We start from the raw sequence: 18,199 nt of genomic DNA on the forward strand, positions 1-18,199 counted from the left end.
ACTTAAGTATAAGGTTAAAAGTTGTTTTATGGATAAGAACGAGAAAAAGAAGAGACTATGGATTTATTAAAGGTTCTGAGATATTAAAAACCCAACATTTCGAGAAGAATTTTAGAAAGGATTCATAAGTCATAATCATTTGGGTAATACTACAACTTGATGAACTAGGTAAAGTATGTGTAATGTTATAAAGAATTTCTTTGGAATATCTAGCTAGGTAGATGTCATTAAAGGAAGCTAAAATAGTTAGACATGACCTTGGGCTTAAAGGGGTTAAAGTAAGGTGTTATTTTTTAGGTTGAAGGATTATTTTAGTACACCTAGACTAAACCCAGAGCCTTATTGTGTTAAGGAGATCCAAGTTAGACAGATTTGAAGAAACAAAAGTCTTTTGGAGTTTAAACGTATGCATATTGGCAAAGAGGAATTCTACAAGATGGAAATTCTTAGTGAGAGAGATAAGATTTATGGAGGAGTTAAATAAAATATAATTTAGTAAAGAGATTATGTTCCACATGGAAAGTGAAAAAAAAAAAAAAGGTGTCTTGAATTTAGTGGTTTTATCAGAGATAAGTGTGAATGAGAGAAAAGTATCCAAGAAAGTTTACTCTTTTGAAAAGATAAAGAAATTTAATGTGTTCGAAACTCCTAGTTAAGTATGGTTTGAAAGCTTGATAAGAGGGATTACAAGGTATTTTTTTTGGTGTAAAAGAAAAATATCTAATGATCATGTGGGACTTTGGGGACAATATGTATTAGATGGAAAGATAGCTTACATAGATGATTTGGTATGGAACTTTGTTTTAACACAAGAATTTGTTACTGAAACAGAAGGTTGAGAAGGAATAAGTAAAAATGGAGTTACTAATAGCAGTAGATGTTCAAGAACTATTGATATGGTATGGCTTCATTAGTTAAAACGTAAAACATTGAGGGCATTAGTAAGATTTAAGGGATTTTGACTTTGTGTGCAAGTGTTGGAAACATGAACCAGCAAGATCATCAAGTTGATTGAGAAAAGAAAATAATCCAACTCGAGGTAGACAATAATGGTATATGCACAAAAGTAAGTAAGTTGGATCTTCCGATATAAGCATTAGTATAAGGGATAGACTTGGCAATAAAGTTGAGTTGATAGTAAGAAGTTACTAAAAGTGGGTTTGGAGCATTACTAGATAGTATGTATTCTCTTGCATGGGCAATGAGTTAACTAGTTTTAGGGAGTACGAGTAATCCAAGCTAGGACTTATGAATCACAGAAGGTTTTATCGTTTTAAAAAAAAATGACTTCAGGATCAATTATGGTTATTAAGAGGTTATGGAAATGTGTTATCAATTGACTGACGCTTATCAGCAATCTAAGGACTTTCAAAAACCTATATTTTTTCAGAGGGAATTTTAGACTCATCCGCACAGAGTCTAACTAATGATATATGCATTGTTTTAAGGCTAAGTAATAAATATGAGGATGACTCAAGCAAAGTTTTATAGCCCATGATTAGCAAGAGCTCATGATGAGTTTCTCATGAATGTGAGCTTAATTAGACAGAGTTATTCTCAAACAATGTAGACCCTAGGAAGACCATCATAGTTGCGCTTCTAGAGTAGAAGCAGTTTTCAATTGGTAGTTTGTTCTGGGTACATATCTTCAGATGATGCATTATATAGTATTGACCAGTTTCTTACTTGCACATATGAAAGTTTTCCCTGTGACATGGTAGGCTCAGATATATGTTTTTAGTATATAATACTTTCTTAACTTCATGACCGTTTTCACATCTCTCAACTCTGACGTGTAGAAGTGTTTGTTGATTTCAACATTTTAAGTTTCAAAGTTATTTATGGAAGGGGTTGTTACACCTCATTTAGTTACTAGTTTTAGCTATGTCAAACGATGACCCTCCGTTTTTGCATTTAGTTTTTTTATGAGTCTCCATTTAGCATTGGGTACTCGATTGAATTTTGGTACAATTTTCACCCATAGGACTGATGGTTAAATAGAATGTCTAAACCAGATATTGGAAGATATTGTTGTGCGCTTATGCACTCAAGTTTTCAGGGACTTGGGACTCTCACTTACATTTAATGGAATTCGCATATAATAATAGCTATCAGACTGCCATTGGCACTTTGTCATTTGAGGCCCTATATGGGAAGAGTTGCAAGTCCCCTGTGTGTTGGGATGAGGTAGGAGAGAGGAAATTGTTAGGACCTGATTTGGTGCAGACCACGAATGAGGGCAATACAAAGATTAGGGCTCGTATGCAAACAACTTAGAGCAGACAGAAGAGCTATGCTAATGTAAGACGTAAGGACCTGAAATTGAGATTGGTGTGAAAGTGTTCTTAAAAATGACACCATGAAAGTATTCTGAGGTTTGGTAGGAAGGGGAGGTTGAGTTCCAAGATTCATTAGACCTTTCGAGGTCTTGGAGCGGGGTCCCGTAGCTCACCATTGGCATTGCTCCCAGCACTGTCTTCAGTTCATAATGTCTTCCATGTTTCAATGCTAAGAAAGTTATTGATAGACCCGTCCCATGTAGTTGACTACGAGCCTTACAGTTTGAATGACAACTTGAGCTACGAAGAGAAAGCTATAGAGATCCTCGCCAGAGAGGTAAAAATATTGCGCCGCCGGGAAAGTGCTTTGTGAAAGTCCTGGGCAGAATCACCAGTTCAAGGAAGCTACCTGGCAGCAAGAGGATAGATGAAGGCCTAATACTTGGAGCTTTTTCAAGAATGAACTTTTGAGGAGGGAAAAATGTAACAACCCCGGAGTTTTTTTTTTTTTTTTTTAAGAATGAACTTTCGAGGACGAAAGTTCTTTGAGGAGGGAAGAATGTAACACCCCACACATTTTTTTAGTAATACTTCCATTAATTTATGTTTGTAATTTCAACACTAAATAAAAGAAAGATGTTACCATTAACTCACTTGGTCAGACTCGTAACGTTTATGAGGCAATCAACTGTAAGCAGTTCAAATCCATCATATAATTTGAAGTAAAAGAGTATGAATGGAAAAGACTCCAACAGGAATTTGAGGACCAAATTAAATGATCGAAAACAATTAAATACAAGGAAATTACTAGTACGCTTGGAACTTACAGGGTCACTAATCAATTTACCGTTTTTACCCCTTCAGGACTTTCACACTCCACATAGAATCCAATATCCTGAGCAAGCATAAAATGCAACTCCATTTTAATAAGAACATACGAACATTCAACCAAAATGACTATGATGAAGACTATAAAAAAGAACACGAATTTGGTGGATCTGAACAATGACAAAGAAAATGGCATCTTTTAGATTTGGTCGACGAGCGACGACATAGAGGTCGAATCGACAACCAACGAAGATCATATCAACGAACGGAGGCTGGAACCACAGCAAACCTGCACGACCGACGACAAACAGAGGCAAATCAACGAACGAGGCCAGATTTGCACACGAAGGCCATATCTTAGAAAAAATAAGCTAGCATTTAGTAGGAATTCTCATTGTGAATTAGCATTTTCTTTGGTCTCAATTTTTAGGCTTTTCTATATTGATCTCAATAATTATTCATGAATATTTTGGTATAACTAGCAGAATAGTTTTTAAGAGTACCTTTGCATCTCATTTAGAAAAATTTCTCATTAATGAATTAAGAACAAAGCACCTGGAATGTAACTTTAAAATATCAATTGATCGCTATAAAATGTGTACAATATTATCATGTAATTAATAGTAACCTAAGAGTTCATAAAATACATATATCTCAAATAGTACTATTATAATTGGTCTTAAAGAATTCATGAGAGATAATATAATAAAATGGATAGGAAGTATACACTTATAGCTAAAGGTAGTTACTTGGTTAAACACATGACTCATGCATAAAAATCAATGTTGTTTTGTGGTGTGAACAAACCTAGTTGAAAGAATCCACCAAAATTAAGTTGATTACTTCAAGTATTGTGAAAAAAACCAAATGCTGACTACAGAAGATCTAAGCACTCAAGTTTGTAGCCATAATGAATTTAAATAATACAACTGTTTGGAGGAAATTCATGGTAGAAGAAGGGGCTCAGAAGGCTATGGGAGAAGCTCTATGGTTATAGGTAATATAACATAATTTAAGTGTGTATCACATTCATGGAGATTGAAGAGGAGAGGGCAAATGAGAGAAGCTCTGTGGAGGTTACAGAGAGCTCAGAAGGAAGAAAAGTAAGTATGGGGAGGTTGCCATTGCTGGTTCTATGTATTTGGTTTGGGAAAATTGAGTGTTATGGTTCCAAACCTCTGGAATGGACAAAGTAGAAGGCTCCTGCTTGATGGTCTCAGTGGCTATGTTGAGCCTGGTAGAATCATGGCCATTATGGGTCCTTCTGGTTCTGGGAAATCCACTCTTCTCGACTCATTAGCAGGTTCTCTTTCATCCTCACTCTCTGTCTATCCTCTTTTCTTTTCTTTTTTTTTTCCCCTCTAAGTTCTCTGTTTTTTTCATGTTTTTCCTCTTCTGCATACACTGCTTATATGGGCTACCAAGCTTCAAAATCAATACCAAGCTTAGTTGTTTTTCTCAATAATCAATCTATGTTCTACCTTTGAAATTTATATCGTGATTTAGAATACAAAAACAACTCATTTATAAAGTTTTGATTAAAGTGACATTCTCAATCACTATGGAATCTAGAAAACATAAATACCATCTGAAAACTATTTCATAATACAATAGACCTCAACTCACTACACATCTTCTCAATATTGAGTTTTTCATACCTCAACTGCACATCTTCTCAAATGTAACTAAATATAACAAAAAAAAAAAAAAACATTTTAGAGTCAATCTTGCATTCAATGAATCAAAATTATAAATGCACTTTACCAATAAAATCTATGGAATATGATCAAGATTTTTACTCAAATTGATTTTGAGTATATAGTTCAATAAAAACGAGTTTTAATATTAAGATGAATACCTGCACTTACTGAGGAACCATATTCTAATGCAAAGATTTTTTTGCTTCTTTATTTTAATCTAAAACCAAACATCTCAGTTTTTATGGAATAACCCACCTGCAAAGATCTATAGAGTAAAAACACATTCATAGGATTAAAAATAGCAAAGTTGAAGCTGAAGAAGAAGAGGAAAACCCAAACTCATGGAAGAAGCTGAAGTGAAGATAAGAGAAAAGAAAAGGAAAGAAAAGAGAGATCTTGAAACAAATCTGATGGAAAGAAAAGAGAGACATAAATCACCCTTTATGTAAAAAAAATCATGCTTTCATCACTAGTACAAAACTGAAACAAATCGGACCTTGAATATCTTGAACAAATCAGGGCTTGAACAGATCTGAGCGGAGCTCGAACTTGGAACATATCTGAGCTGAGATTAGGTTGAAGAACGACAGGTTGGCGAATCTGACGAATGAATCGATGATTTGACGAAGGAATCAACAACCTGACACACGACTCACGGCGATGGACGAATCGGCATAGACCTAACGGACGAATAGATGGTAGACCTGGTGAAGCTAACGATTGGACGGACGAAGTTGGAACACACAGAAAGATGGTGGAGTTAGATCTGATGAATGATGTCGGCGGACTGATGGAGATGGTGGCGAGAGGGTTCTGAGGGAGAGGAAATTTGTGAGAAAAAGAGAGAAAAGAGAGTTTGATAAATGAAAAAATTGGAATGCACACAGATCTGATGAAGGAACGAAAGATGGTGGCAAGAATGGAAGATCTGATGAACGATGGTGATGGACTGATGGAGATGATGGCAAGAGGGTTCTGAGGGAGAGAAAAATTGTGAGAAAAAGAAAGAGAAGAAAATTTGATAAATGAAAAAAATAGGGTTTTTAATAAATGGAAAGAGTCGATAGGGTTTAGCTACAATGTCGGTTTAAAACCGACATTAAAGATCCGCTTTTTTTTTTCTTTTTGCAACCGACATTATTCATCCGTATTTATTTTTTTCAACCGACATAAAAAGTCAAATTTCTTATAGAGCCGTGCTTTTGGGATGCCTTTTTTACCTTCCATCTTCATCTTTTCATGCTTTAAAAGCAAAAAATTGAAGGGTAGATGATTAAGAATCGCAAGAAAAGTGTAGATGAAGACTGTTGAAGAGGATCAATTTTAGTTTAAAAAAAAAAAAAAGGAGTAGCTGGCGTGTACATTGTTGATGAAAGGAGTCTCATGTGTTGAGATAGAGGTTTTGTCAAAGATAATTAACATGCAGTTTTAGTACTGATAATTAGGATTCAAACTAAAAGTATATGTCAAAGGAGATGAAGGGCTAGTGGTGAAATTTTCACTAAATGAAGCAGGTGTATAATTATTTTAGAGAAAAAAATACAAGTTTAGTTAGGTTGTATTTGAGTCCCCTTTTAAAATTCAACAATTTTACCTTTGATCCACTTGTTAAGTTTTCCATTAATTTCTAAGGGAAAGTGAAATCACTATTTTTTTTCTTTTTTTAGTAAAAAAAAAATTATTATTATTTTCTTTTTGTGGCATCTTCTTCTGCATTTTCTCTCTATGCTCCTAACTTCTCCTTCCCACTCTCATTCAAAACTAACATTTATTCATTATATTAATTGTATAATATATAATCAATGTATATTCCCTTAAATAATTTGAATAATTCAAATTCTTTCAAAATTTATCGGTTCCTATTTGTAACGATCCATCTCCCTAGGACTTATGTTAGGTCATTATTACATGCATGCATATATTTCAAATCGACACTTTTTCATGATTTGGTAAAAACCAACTAAATACTATGAAATAAATAAATTTATTAAAAGTAAATAACTGAAAGTCATATAACATGGTACCTTCAAAGCCATAAAACAAAACTAGAAAATTTTCACAAAAAAAAAAAAAAATTAAAAGTACAAATTATTGGGATTGATCCCTAAATCTCGTAGGGTTCTGTAGTTTGTAATTGTATTGTACAAACTTTTTTATTTATTTAATAAAATATAAAATATTTTATTTGACGTTTAGTAGCATTAAACCCATAATCAATAAACTAACGTTCGAGGTTATCTTTTGTTGCTTAAACATGTATGTAGAAACATATATGTGGATAATGTTTAAGTGATAACCTAAATGGTTTGTAGTAGACGGATAAGGTTGGATACCTTATCCTGATGACACTACAAGTACGACCCGTTTTGTAAATGTTACAATTGTTGTAAAGTGCTACAAATGATCTGATCCTGATTATTCATGTGAAGACATGTGAGCAGGGGTATTCTATATAAAGGAGTTTGTATAAATCCGGACCACAAAATGACTAGTCTCATTATATAACACTATTCATAATAGAGATTTACATTTCACTAGGATGACCATAGGTGACATGACCCTGAATCCTGAGTGAGTTGCGAACTTCTGCCTATGAGGGTAGTCATTTGATTTGTATGGGTGAGAGTGGCCAGATTGTCGACTCAACAAGCCTACCATTTTGGGGATTCGTCTGATTGGTGAGCTAGGAACACAACTACACAAGACGAAATTCACTCTTCCCTGAGGTCACGGTTGGTAGATAAATTGCTTTCTTAAGAGTTGATTCCGAGGATTGAACAATGTGGCGTCATACCCTCTCCTAGCCTGAGAGGGGTTTGGTCATAGTTGGACTATGACTTATTGTTCATTAGAGGATTGGTGGTACTTAAGGAGTTAGATGTAACTACAAGAGCTAAACGGTAATTTTGGCCTAGTTGTACTTACGAGCAATTTGTGAAGGTTCATCGCACTGTAGATTAGTTATATCCATTGGACACAGAAATATATCTGTAATGTGAAAAGTGTAGCTGTTGGTTTTTAGTGGAATGTCCAACAGTTAATGAATGTTAAATAGTTTAATTAAAGGAGTTTAATTGGTTCGGTTCGATTTCAGTTTTTTTTTTTTTTGTTCTTCTTCCTTTTATTTTCCTTCTTCCTTCCAAGTTCCACGAAGCGAATGAAGCAGCAAAAATTTTTACATGGACTGGCTCGAACGAATGAACGAAAGAATAACGGAAGCGGCAGTCTACGAAAGAAGGACGGTAGCGGCGAGGCAAAAGTCTTTCGAAAGCGGCGGTCCTCTAGTTCACGAAAGAAGAATGGCGTCCGGCGAAACTTTCCTCTGGTTTGGTCGACGAAAGAAGAAGAACGGCGGCAAAAAAAACCTAGAAATTCTCCTTTCGAAAGCATTGCGATTGAGAATGCGTGCGACTGCAATGGTGGAATCGCTGTCCGCTGGCGCTGAGTTAAATTTAGGTTATTTATTATTAAATAAATATTAATATTATATTATATTATATTATATTATGTATATATATATATTTAAACGTTTTGGTTCGGTTTAGAAATTGGTTTTCAAGCTTTGAACCGAACCGAACCGTTTAAATTTGGTTTCAACCACCCAACAAACCGCATCGAATAAAAAAATTCGATTTTGCTTATAAATCGGTTCGGTTAGGTTCGGTTTTGCAATTCGATTCGATTTGAGCAGTTTTGTTGTCCATCCCTACAAGCTACAAGTTCATGAGGTCCCATCTGTAGCTCAACAAGGATTAAATGAGAATCACTTTTGGATTAATTTAAATTATTCAAATTAATTGAGGAAATTAATTATATGTGATATAATTAATTTCATTTAATTTAATTATATATGATATAATTACTATAATGTATTTGATACATTATAAAATAAAGTTTATTTGAGAGGAAATAAATATTTGAATATGATTCAAATATTAATTATGTGAATTGGATTCATATAATAAAAATTTAGTATAAATGGGATTTATATTAAATACCATGCATTAATGAGAGAATAAAAACTATAGGTTTGTATTTTATACAATATTAAACTATATGTTATATATTATATTTGTATAACATAAAGTTTAATATATACTATATGATAAAGTGGTTATCATATAAATATATATTAATATTTGATTAAAATATTTTTTCTTTTAATTAATTTAAATTTTGAAAAATATTTTTGGGAGGGAGTTTCTCTCTATAACATGCATGAGTGGATTGGTGCAGATGGTTGGTTATCACCTTTTTCTTCTTTATTGAGTTTGACAAAGAAAAACACAATTTTTTTCTGAGAAAAAAGTTCTCTGGTTCTCACCCTCTTTCCTCTCAATCGATTTTCCCTCTCTTCCAAAATACTAAGAGCCCACAACTTGGATTCTCATCCTAGAGAATAGAAGGGAAGCTTTTGTGGCGGTGGCCAAATTAGGATTTTGAGTTCATTATAATTTTGGAGGAGGAATTATACTTGAAGATCGGATCTTCTAGGGTGAGTTTCTCTTTATTTCTCTTTTCTCTTTTTCATATTAACATGCTGTAAAATTTAAATTAAATGCATAATGTTTTTGTATGATTTTATAAAATGGGATTTGGGTCCGATCCCCGCTTCTACTCATGAACCTTAACCGATTCCTTAAAAAATACTAGAACTCTAAGTTCAAATATGAAGACTAGAAAATTTTAAAACATAAATCCTGAAAACATGAGCGGAAGCATTGACTGGTCCTAGTGGCTTGATCCAGATCCCGCTTGTCATTCGTTGACGTACCCTTACCTTTTCCTGAAAAAAAAACATAAGAAAGAATGAGTATAAAATACTCAATAAGTAGTCTCATTACTCGGATCAGACTAAGCATTTATGTCCAATAAATGCATCATGAACTGAACATCCTGAACTGGTGGAACCTAATATGAAGTGCCTAAGCTTTACATGGACTGTCATCTGAGTGGACAATTTAACATGCACTACCATAGGTGAGATGTACTCATATTAGCTGGTGAACCCGAAGGAACACATAACTGGTGGACCCAAAAGTGCACATAATCTGGTGAACTTGAAGACACACATAACTGAATCTGAGGTATACAAACTCATTGTATAGGATACCTCTACTCGCATGTCACCACACAAACGATTTGGATCACATCGTTTGTAACACATACAAACTGAGTCATATCTATAGTATTACCCAGATAAAGTATCAAACCTTAATCCATATACTATAGACCCTTTAGGTTATTACTTGAAACATGGTCCACCTATATGTCCACTACATAAAGTTCAAATCTCGTGAAATAATCTTGGATTTTTCCCGTAATGGATAACTAATTATTGCATATTTAAAATAATCAATTGTTATATTAAATAACTAATTAACTACAAGGTTTTAGAACATAAATCCCAACACTACCTTCACCATTCGTCATTCGCCAACATCTTTTTTTCTTCTTTTCCTCCTCTTTCTTTTTTCATTCTTGTAGAACTTAAAAAAATTGGAAGAGGAGTTACTCCATTTTTTGTGTCACGCCAACTTTCTATTAAAAATTACCAGAAAAGCTGACGAAAGGAATCAACAATGCTACAAAACCAAACTTTAAGGGTAAATTATTGAGCTTGAAAACTCAAGGATTCAAATATAACCTAAATCAAGCTTTAGTGAGTAAAGATGTATTTTTTTCATAATATATTTTCCTTTTTCCCCTTATTTTTAAACTATTAAAATTTACCTTTTTTCCTTGTTTTTCCCTATATTTCAGGATATATATTACTTTATCTCAATATATATTTTTTATTATATACGCTTATATAGACAAATGCATTATTCGATAAATACTATTTATTTTCAGACGAGATTAATTATTATTATTTATGTAGGTATATTTCATAACGTATAACTACTCATTCCAAGTCTTCATCTTAATCAGTGTTAGTATCTATCTATGTTAGCTTAATGGTTTTATTGTGCCTGCCAATTGACAATGTGATTAGCTAAAGTTTTACTTTTTTTTATAAAAAAAAGAAAAAAAGGAAACAAGTTTAAAGTTGTTGTTATGTTTATCACTTTGATGCACTTTCTTTTTGTGTGCTTTTTGGCAGGTGGTTTAAAGGCGTAAATACTCTTTCAGGGGTATTTTGTCAATTCATGTATTATTATGGGAAACGTGTTAAGTCATTAATATAAAAAGTAGCGAGATTAGTTATTTTTCGAGCTTTGAATCATGAGATTGTTAATTTGCCCGAAATCAATATATTAAATGATTTTTCGAACTTTGAATCATTTATATTATATTTACATTAATGATATTTTATTATCTAATTATTATGATTTGTGAAATTTTCTAAAATATAATAGAAATATCGATTTATCCCTCATACCGATATTTGACTCATGGAAACATAGAAATATCGATGAAAATATCAATATTTCGATGAAAATTTAATATTATACTCCTAGTTTGCTTACACTAAATTTATTATTATTATTATTATTTTTGCCAACAAGAGCTTAACTTAACTGATGTTTGTATGTGTTAGAACCAAGAGATCTGTAATTCAAATCTTCATTCTCAATTTATATATATATTTTTTCTTTAGGATAAACGTGGACAAACAAGAGTACAAACTCGGTTTAATTAATAGCATACCAAGAAAATATAAATAAATAATACGTTACCATAGTTTTTTTTAGAAAAGAATGAAATGATAATAGTTAACTTGAACATTTTAGCAATATAAAAGGTGAACATTCACAATATATTGATTATTTTCGCAATTAATATCACATTTTAATCAATTAAGTATTAATATCATTTATTGATACGAAAATGATGCATAAAAATGCATAAAATAACCAAATAGTTGTGAAATGATTATTCTATTTGGTCCATGGGTTTTCACTATAGTTATCCTATTGGATAATTATTTTAAATAGTAAAATTATTGAAAATATTTTCAAATATAGTAAAATGTCTCTGTTATCGGTGATAGATTGCAATAGACTTCTATCACTAGTAACGTTTACTATATTTGTAAATAAGTTAGACTTATTTTCCTTTATTTAAAAAGTATTTTTTATTTAGTCATTAAAATTCAAAATATTGCACTTTTACTATTGAACTTTATATTTAGTTTATCTTTGGTATATAATTTTCAGTTTCTATAGGTTTCAAAATGTTAACATTTTTACTTTTGAATTTTTTGTTTAATTTTCATGAGGTTCATGATTTCTATTTGATCCCTAGATCTCAACATGTTACATTTTATCCTTGAGTTTCATTTTAATTTTTATTTGGGTCTTAGGTTTCAAAATTTTATACTTTTACCCTCTAAATTTTGAGTTTTGTTTCTATTTGGTCAATAAGTTTTAAGATTTACATTTTTACTCCTAATTATCCTTGAATTATCACTTTCAACTTTTAGAGTTAATTTCTATCGATTAGTTTAAGAGAATTATATTAACTATAATTGAATGAGTTATTTTTAAATATAGGAAAATGAGTCAACTTATTTACCAATATAACAAAATATCGCTGTCTATAGTGATAAAGTCTATCAATGTCTATCACTAACACTGATAGATATTTATCTTTATTTATCATTGATAAATAATGACATTTTGATATATTTAAAAATAATTCCAGCAGTTTTACTATTTTAAAAAATTACCCTAATTGAATTAGTTTTCACTAATTTTTCTTCACTATTTTAAAATTAATTAAAAATTTCACATCGTAATTATTTTAAGGTAAATAATTGAAAGTTAATACCAAAGGTCAAAAAGAAAAATTCTTGGGTAAAAGTATAAATTATTGAAACGTAAGACCACGTAGAAACTAAATTCAAAAAACATTGGCAACATGGTAACATTTTAAGATTTAGAGGCTAAAACAATAATTAAACTCAAAATTCTAAGAAAAAATTTGGTGACATTTTAAAACTTAGGAATCCAATGACCAAAACTGAACTCAAAACCTAGGGAGCAGAGAGGCACTAATTTTTTCTAAAATATATTAAATGATTATTTATATAATTATCCTAAGATTGTGGGACTTAAATAACATGTTGGCTATTTTAGACAATCAAATTCTTGAAATTATTTTCCCTTCTTTAGTAGAAAAATTCACCAACAATATGTTTGGTTGAATATTTTTAAAATTTCATTGAATTCTCTATTTTTAATTACTTTAATTCGCTATTGTGAAAATTAACCCAATTTTTAGAACTACTGAATTAGTTTTTCATTAAAAAAATCATGAAATTTAAGAATAGTTGGCACATTAGATTTAATATTTTCAAGCAACTTAATCATATAAACCCGTTTGGTAATCATTTAATTTTTTTATTTTTGTTTTTGAATATTAAACCTATTTCATCCATATTCCTTATAATAGTTTACATCTTTTTTAAGTACGATATTTTAATTTTTAGCTAAATTCCAAAAATAAAAACAAATTTTTAAAAGCTATTTTTTTAAATTCTCAAAATTTGACTTGGTTTTTTAAACCATTGGTGAAAAGTAGATAACAAAGAAAGAAATTTGGAGGTAGAAGTAGTGTCCATAGGCTTAATTTAAAAAAAAACAAAAAACAAAAAACAAAATGATTACAAAACGAGACCATAATTCTTAAAACAATTTTTTAAAACTTGTTGTGTGTATATATATTATATTTAATATATAATATATATAGAAGGATGACAATGTGTTAACAAAGCTATTATAATTTTGATGATATGCATGAAAATTGTGTATGTTATATATGCTTTGCTTCTAAGTTAGGAATAATCACTGATATTTTTGTATACATTTAGGCTTGCAATATGATGCTGAAAGTATAGACAAAATTGTTCCTAAATCTTTTTGGCTATGGAAGCTTCAACACCATACTTTGTGGGGCTTTTACAACAAGGAAATGGCAATCTTCCTATTTTGAATTGATGTGGGGATACAACTCTTTTTGAAATTTTGTGTAAAGTGTAGCCCTTTTTCTAACGGACCTATGCCATTTTTTAAGCGATTTGGAATATCACAACCAACAACATTATTTTCAACTTAATACTCAATTGATCAAAATTTTAGTAATCTTTTACAATTAAATATCTTTTCGGTCCTTAGTGGGTCTAGTTTCTGTTTAGTTCCTATATTTCAAAATATTACACTTTTAGTTTTTTAATTTTGAGTTTGGTTTCAATTTAGTCCTTAAATTTTAAAATGTTACAATTTTAACTTTAAGATTTGAGTTTTGTTTTGATTTGGTCCTATATTTCAAGATTGTATACTTTTAACCTTGACTTTTCATTAAATACTCATTTTTCATTTTTAGTGTTAATATCTTTTAGTTAATTAAAAATTATTTTAATTTATTAAGTTTTACTATTTTTCATCACTGTCATAATTATTTTAAATTAGTTAATAGACATTAACGTTAATGACTTAGTGTGAGTCTTTAATGAAAAACCAAGATTAAAATTGTAAAATCTTGAAATCTATGGACTAAACTGAAACAAAATGAAGTATTTTGAAGTAAATGATCAAATTGAAGTTAAAGTTAAACCTTAAAGACTAAATATGTAACATTTTGAAACCTAAAAATCAAATAGAAAACTAGACTAAAAAAGATATATATATATTTTTTCAAATTAAAACAAAAAATTGAGGGTTAAGATTTCAACTTAAGGTAGAGGGAATTACTAATTATTTGACCAATTGAATCATGTTTAGGTTAACAAACAAAGTATATTCTTAAATCAAGGGTTGACTAATAGGTTTTGACAAATTACTTTGCTATTTATGTACACTTGAATAAAATGATTCCTACATTTCTACATTTCTACAACTAGTCTTGCTCTTTGGTCCCTACATTTTGGATCAAAATTTTATATATTAATTGACCGTACACCATTTTAACTCGAGGGTACATGCTGCCAATTAGTTTCCCAAGAAGTACTTAAACAGAAAACACTACTTGATTCACAAGTTGTGTTTAAAAGAGGCAACTAGTTTCCCTTTTTTTCTTTTTCAAGTCTTAGATTTGAATTGCATTTACATTCTTCAAAGTTCAAACAATACATTACAGAAATTGAAAGAAATAAGAATTCAATGTGTTGCTTATTATACTTTATTGTACATTAAGTAAAAGATACCCAAAAATGGCATATGTTAAAATGTTCAAGAAGTATCTTCTACCTACTGCAAAATCAAAACACAATCTCATTAATTTAGAAAGAAAAAAGGCTAAATAAAATTAATTTTTTAAAAAATAAATTCAATGTTTCATTAGACAGAGAATTCAAAGTTGTATTTAATAGACCAAGTTAATTCTTAAAATATTTGAATTCGTCAAGGACATTTTAGACACGAAAATAAACCAAACATATAATTTAACTTGTGAAAAAATAGAAAAACAATAAAAGAGAGGGTTGTCCTATGGCTTTAAGAAACAAAAATATGTAGAGATAGAAAGAGTAATGTATTCAAATTCAAATGAAGGATTAGGGTTAATGAAGTTTGAATGAGGAAAGAGTAAATGTAAAGAAGAAGGGAAGACAGACAGCTTTATTCCATAAGAAATGGTGCTGTGGTGATTTTGAGGCAAAGGGAATCAAGAGGGAGGAGCAGCTTTTATTGAAAGCAGCCTTCATTATGGTGTAATTATAATTAGTGTCTACCCTTAATGTTAGTAGTACTTTCCTTAGCCCAATAATAATAATAATAATAAATAAAGCCTTGCATTGGGGTTGGTTCTCAAATTCCATCCTTACCCCCTCTCCATAATTTGCTGTTGGGTATGGGAAACCACAATTTTCACTATTTTTTTTTTCTTTTCAAAAACTCCCTCACATGATGATTTTTTTCCCACTAATAATAATTTGGTACACCGCTAAATTTGATGGATTGGGAGCACAATAGTTACAATGTACTCCATAAGTTTTCTAGGATATATTTCTTTTTGTAATCTAATTTGTAAAAATTTGTATGGCATAAAATTAAGAGATTGAATTCGTATTTGATATGTGAATTCTTAACCATAGTAGAAATTTGCTTTTTATGCAACATACTAACACATATAAAGCATAAAGTTGAAAACTAAATTTAGGTTACATAAGCTACACAAAATAAGATTTTTGAAGTCGATCAATTCAAACATACTAAGATTGTGTGATAAATGTCTAATGGTGGGTTGTATTTTGAAAAAACAAAATTTCTCATAGAAGGAATTTGGCTAAACTTTGTTGGTTATGCAGATAGGGAACTTCACAACCATGGAAGTAGGGTATAGTTTTAAGTTTTGACGTGAGCATGAAATATGATAAAATCCAAAAGGAAAAGGCATAAAAAGAAAATAAAAATTAAACTAGGAGGTGTTTAGAAAAAGGGAGAAGAAATTTCTTTTATTAATTTACAGGAAACTGAATGTAATTTTCCATTAAAAAACTAAGCATGAGGGACCTTGGGCCTCTAAAATAAATGCCACATATTAAAAAAGAATCTTACAACTTAAAAAATAAATTAAAAAAAGAAAAAAGAAAAATTGTCGTGTTCAGAGCAATAAATTTACGAGTCAAAATTGATACTTTATGGAGAAAAATTAAAAAACACATATCCAAAAGTCCCACGAGTCCCCATATCCATAGTCCCTAAGCTAAAGGAGGTCCTATCAAGCTTCATCTTCAGCTTCATATTGTGCTGAGGAAGTTCATTCCTTCTTTTGAGATCCTGAAGAAAAAAGCAAAAAAAAATTCCATTTCATTTACTATTTGACCTGAATTTCTTCCCTGCCCTTTTCAGATTTTCAGATTTTCACTGAAGAAAAATGGCATCTGCCATGGCCAAACCCAAAATACAAAGAAAGCTCAGCAGACAGAGCCATGAAAACCAGAAACCAAAGCCGCAGAAAGCTGAGAAGCCGCCGTCTTGGGCTGTTGTTAGAGGCATATTCAGTTGCAAGTACCTGCAGCCTCAGCAACAACCACAAAAACAACATCAATTACCACGCAAAGAGAAACAAGAGGAGCAAGCAACAGAAGAGATTAGCAAGAACTGTAAGAAAATGAAGTGTTCAGGTTCACTCTGTAGTAACACCAAGGTAACGCACAGGCTTGAAGCAGCAGCATCCCCGGAAGTTCACAAGAAAAGGGCCTTAACTAATTCAATGGGTTCAAGAAACAATGAATCTTCAAGTTCAAGTAGATCCAATAAAGCTCCTCCTTTGAATGAACAAACTGGTGTTCTATCAGCCACATCTTCATCTTTATCTGCATCATCTTCTTCTAATTCCTCCAATGGAGCATCTTTCAGGGGAATGCCTTTCAGAAGGTTTTACGGCTGTTATGAATGTAAAATGGTGATTGATCCTGTTATTGGAATGACTAGAGATCCTTCTCTTAGAGCAACCATTTGCCCTTGTCCTGAATGTGGTGAGATTTTCATGAAACCTGAAACTTTGGAGCTTCACCAGAGTGTTAGACATGCAGGTACTTTAAACTTACAATAGCTCCTTTTTCTGCAACTTTAATGTATCATTAATTTAAGGTCTAAGCTTATTTTCTTATTGCCTAATTTTTTTTAGTATCTGAACTTGGTCCTGAAGACACAAGCAAGAACATAGTGGAAATCATATTCCAGTCAAGCTGGCTGAAAAAACAAACCCCAATTTGCAAAATTGAAAGGATTCTCAAAGTCCAGAACACTCCAAAAACCATCTCGAAATTCGAGGAATACAGAGACTCCATTAAAGCCAAAGCCACCAAGCTTCCAAAGAAGTACCCACGTTGCATAGCAGATGGTAACGAACTCCTAAGGTTCCACTGCACCACCTTGAACTGTTCATTGGGTTTAAATGGCTCTTCCAACCTCTGCAGTTCAATCCCACAATGCAATGTCTGTAGCATAATCAAGAATGGGTTCAAGGTGGCTGCAGAGGCCACCGGTGGGGACACTGGAAAGGGCATTCTAACAACTGCAACAAGTGGAAAGGCTCATGATAGTGCCGGAGTATCATCGGACGGCAGCAACGACAAACGAGCAATGCTGGTTTGCCGGGTAATAGCTGGGAGGGTGAAGAAGAGTTCAGAAGGAAACATGGAGGATTACGACTCATTGGCCGGAGCAGCTGGCATGTATTCCAATTTGGATGAGTTGTATGTGTTCAGTCCCAAGGCAATATTGCCTTGTTTTGTTGTCATTTATGGAGGGTTTTAACTTTTAGTTGCCATTAACGGCTTTTTGTTGGGCAAGAGTTTGTTTGATTGCCTCTGGAAAGATGTTGAATATTAATGGAATTGCATTGTGTTTCTTGTAAATTGGCATTTGGCGGGTGGGTACTGATGGTGTCTTGGAGATGGAGATGTTGAATATTAATGGAATTGCATTGTGTTTCTTGTAAATT

The 18,199-nt window shown here is 31.8% G+C and overlaps 1 protein-coding gene across 1 annotated transcript; it reads left to right on the forward strand.

Moving 5' to 3' along the window:
• Window positions 1-16,285: 16,285 nt before the first annotated feature.
• LOC120067077 lies at window positions 16,286-18,113 on the forward strand. The gene is made up of 2 exons (XM_039018467.1): window positions 16,286-17,285; window positions 17,381-18,113. Exons 1-2 carry the CDS (start codon window positions 16,625-16,627, stop codon window positions 18,010-18,012), a joined length of 1,293 nt encoding a protein of 430 aa, XP_038874395.1. The 5' UTR covers window positions 16,286-16,624; the 3' UTR covers window positions 18,013-18,113.
• The last annotated feature ends 86 nt before the right edge of the window (window positions 18,114-18,199 follow it).

Source organism: Benincasa hispida, chromosome 12 (assembly GCF_009727055.1).
Source record: "Benincasa hispida cultivar B227 chromosome 12, ASM972705v1, whole genome shotgun sequence".
NCBI classification, from domain to species: Eukaryota; Viridiplantae; Streptophyta; class Magnoliopsida; order Cucurbitales; family Cucurbitaceae; genus Benincasa; species Benincasa hispida.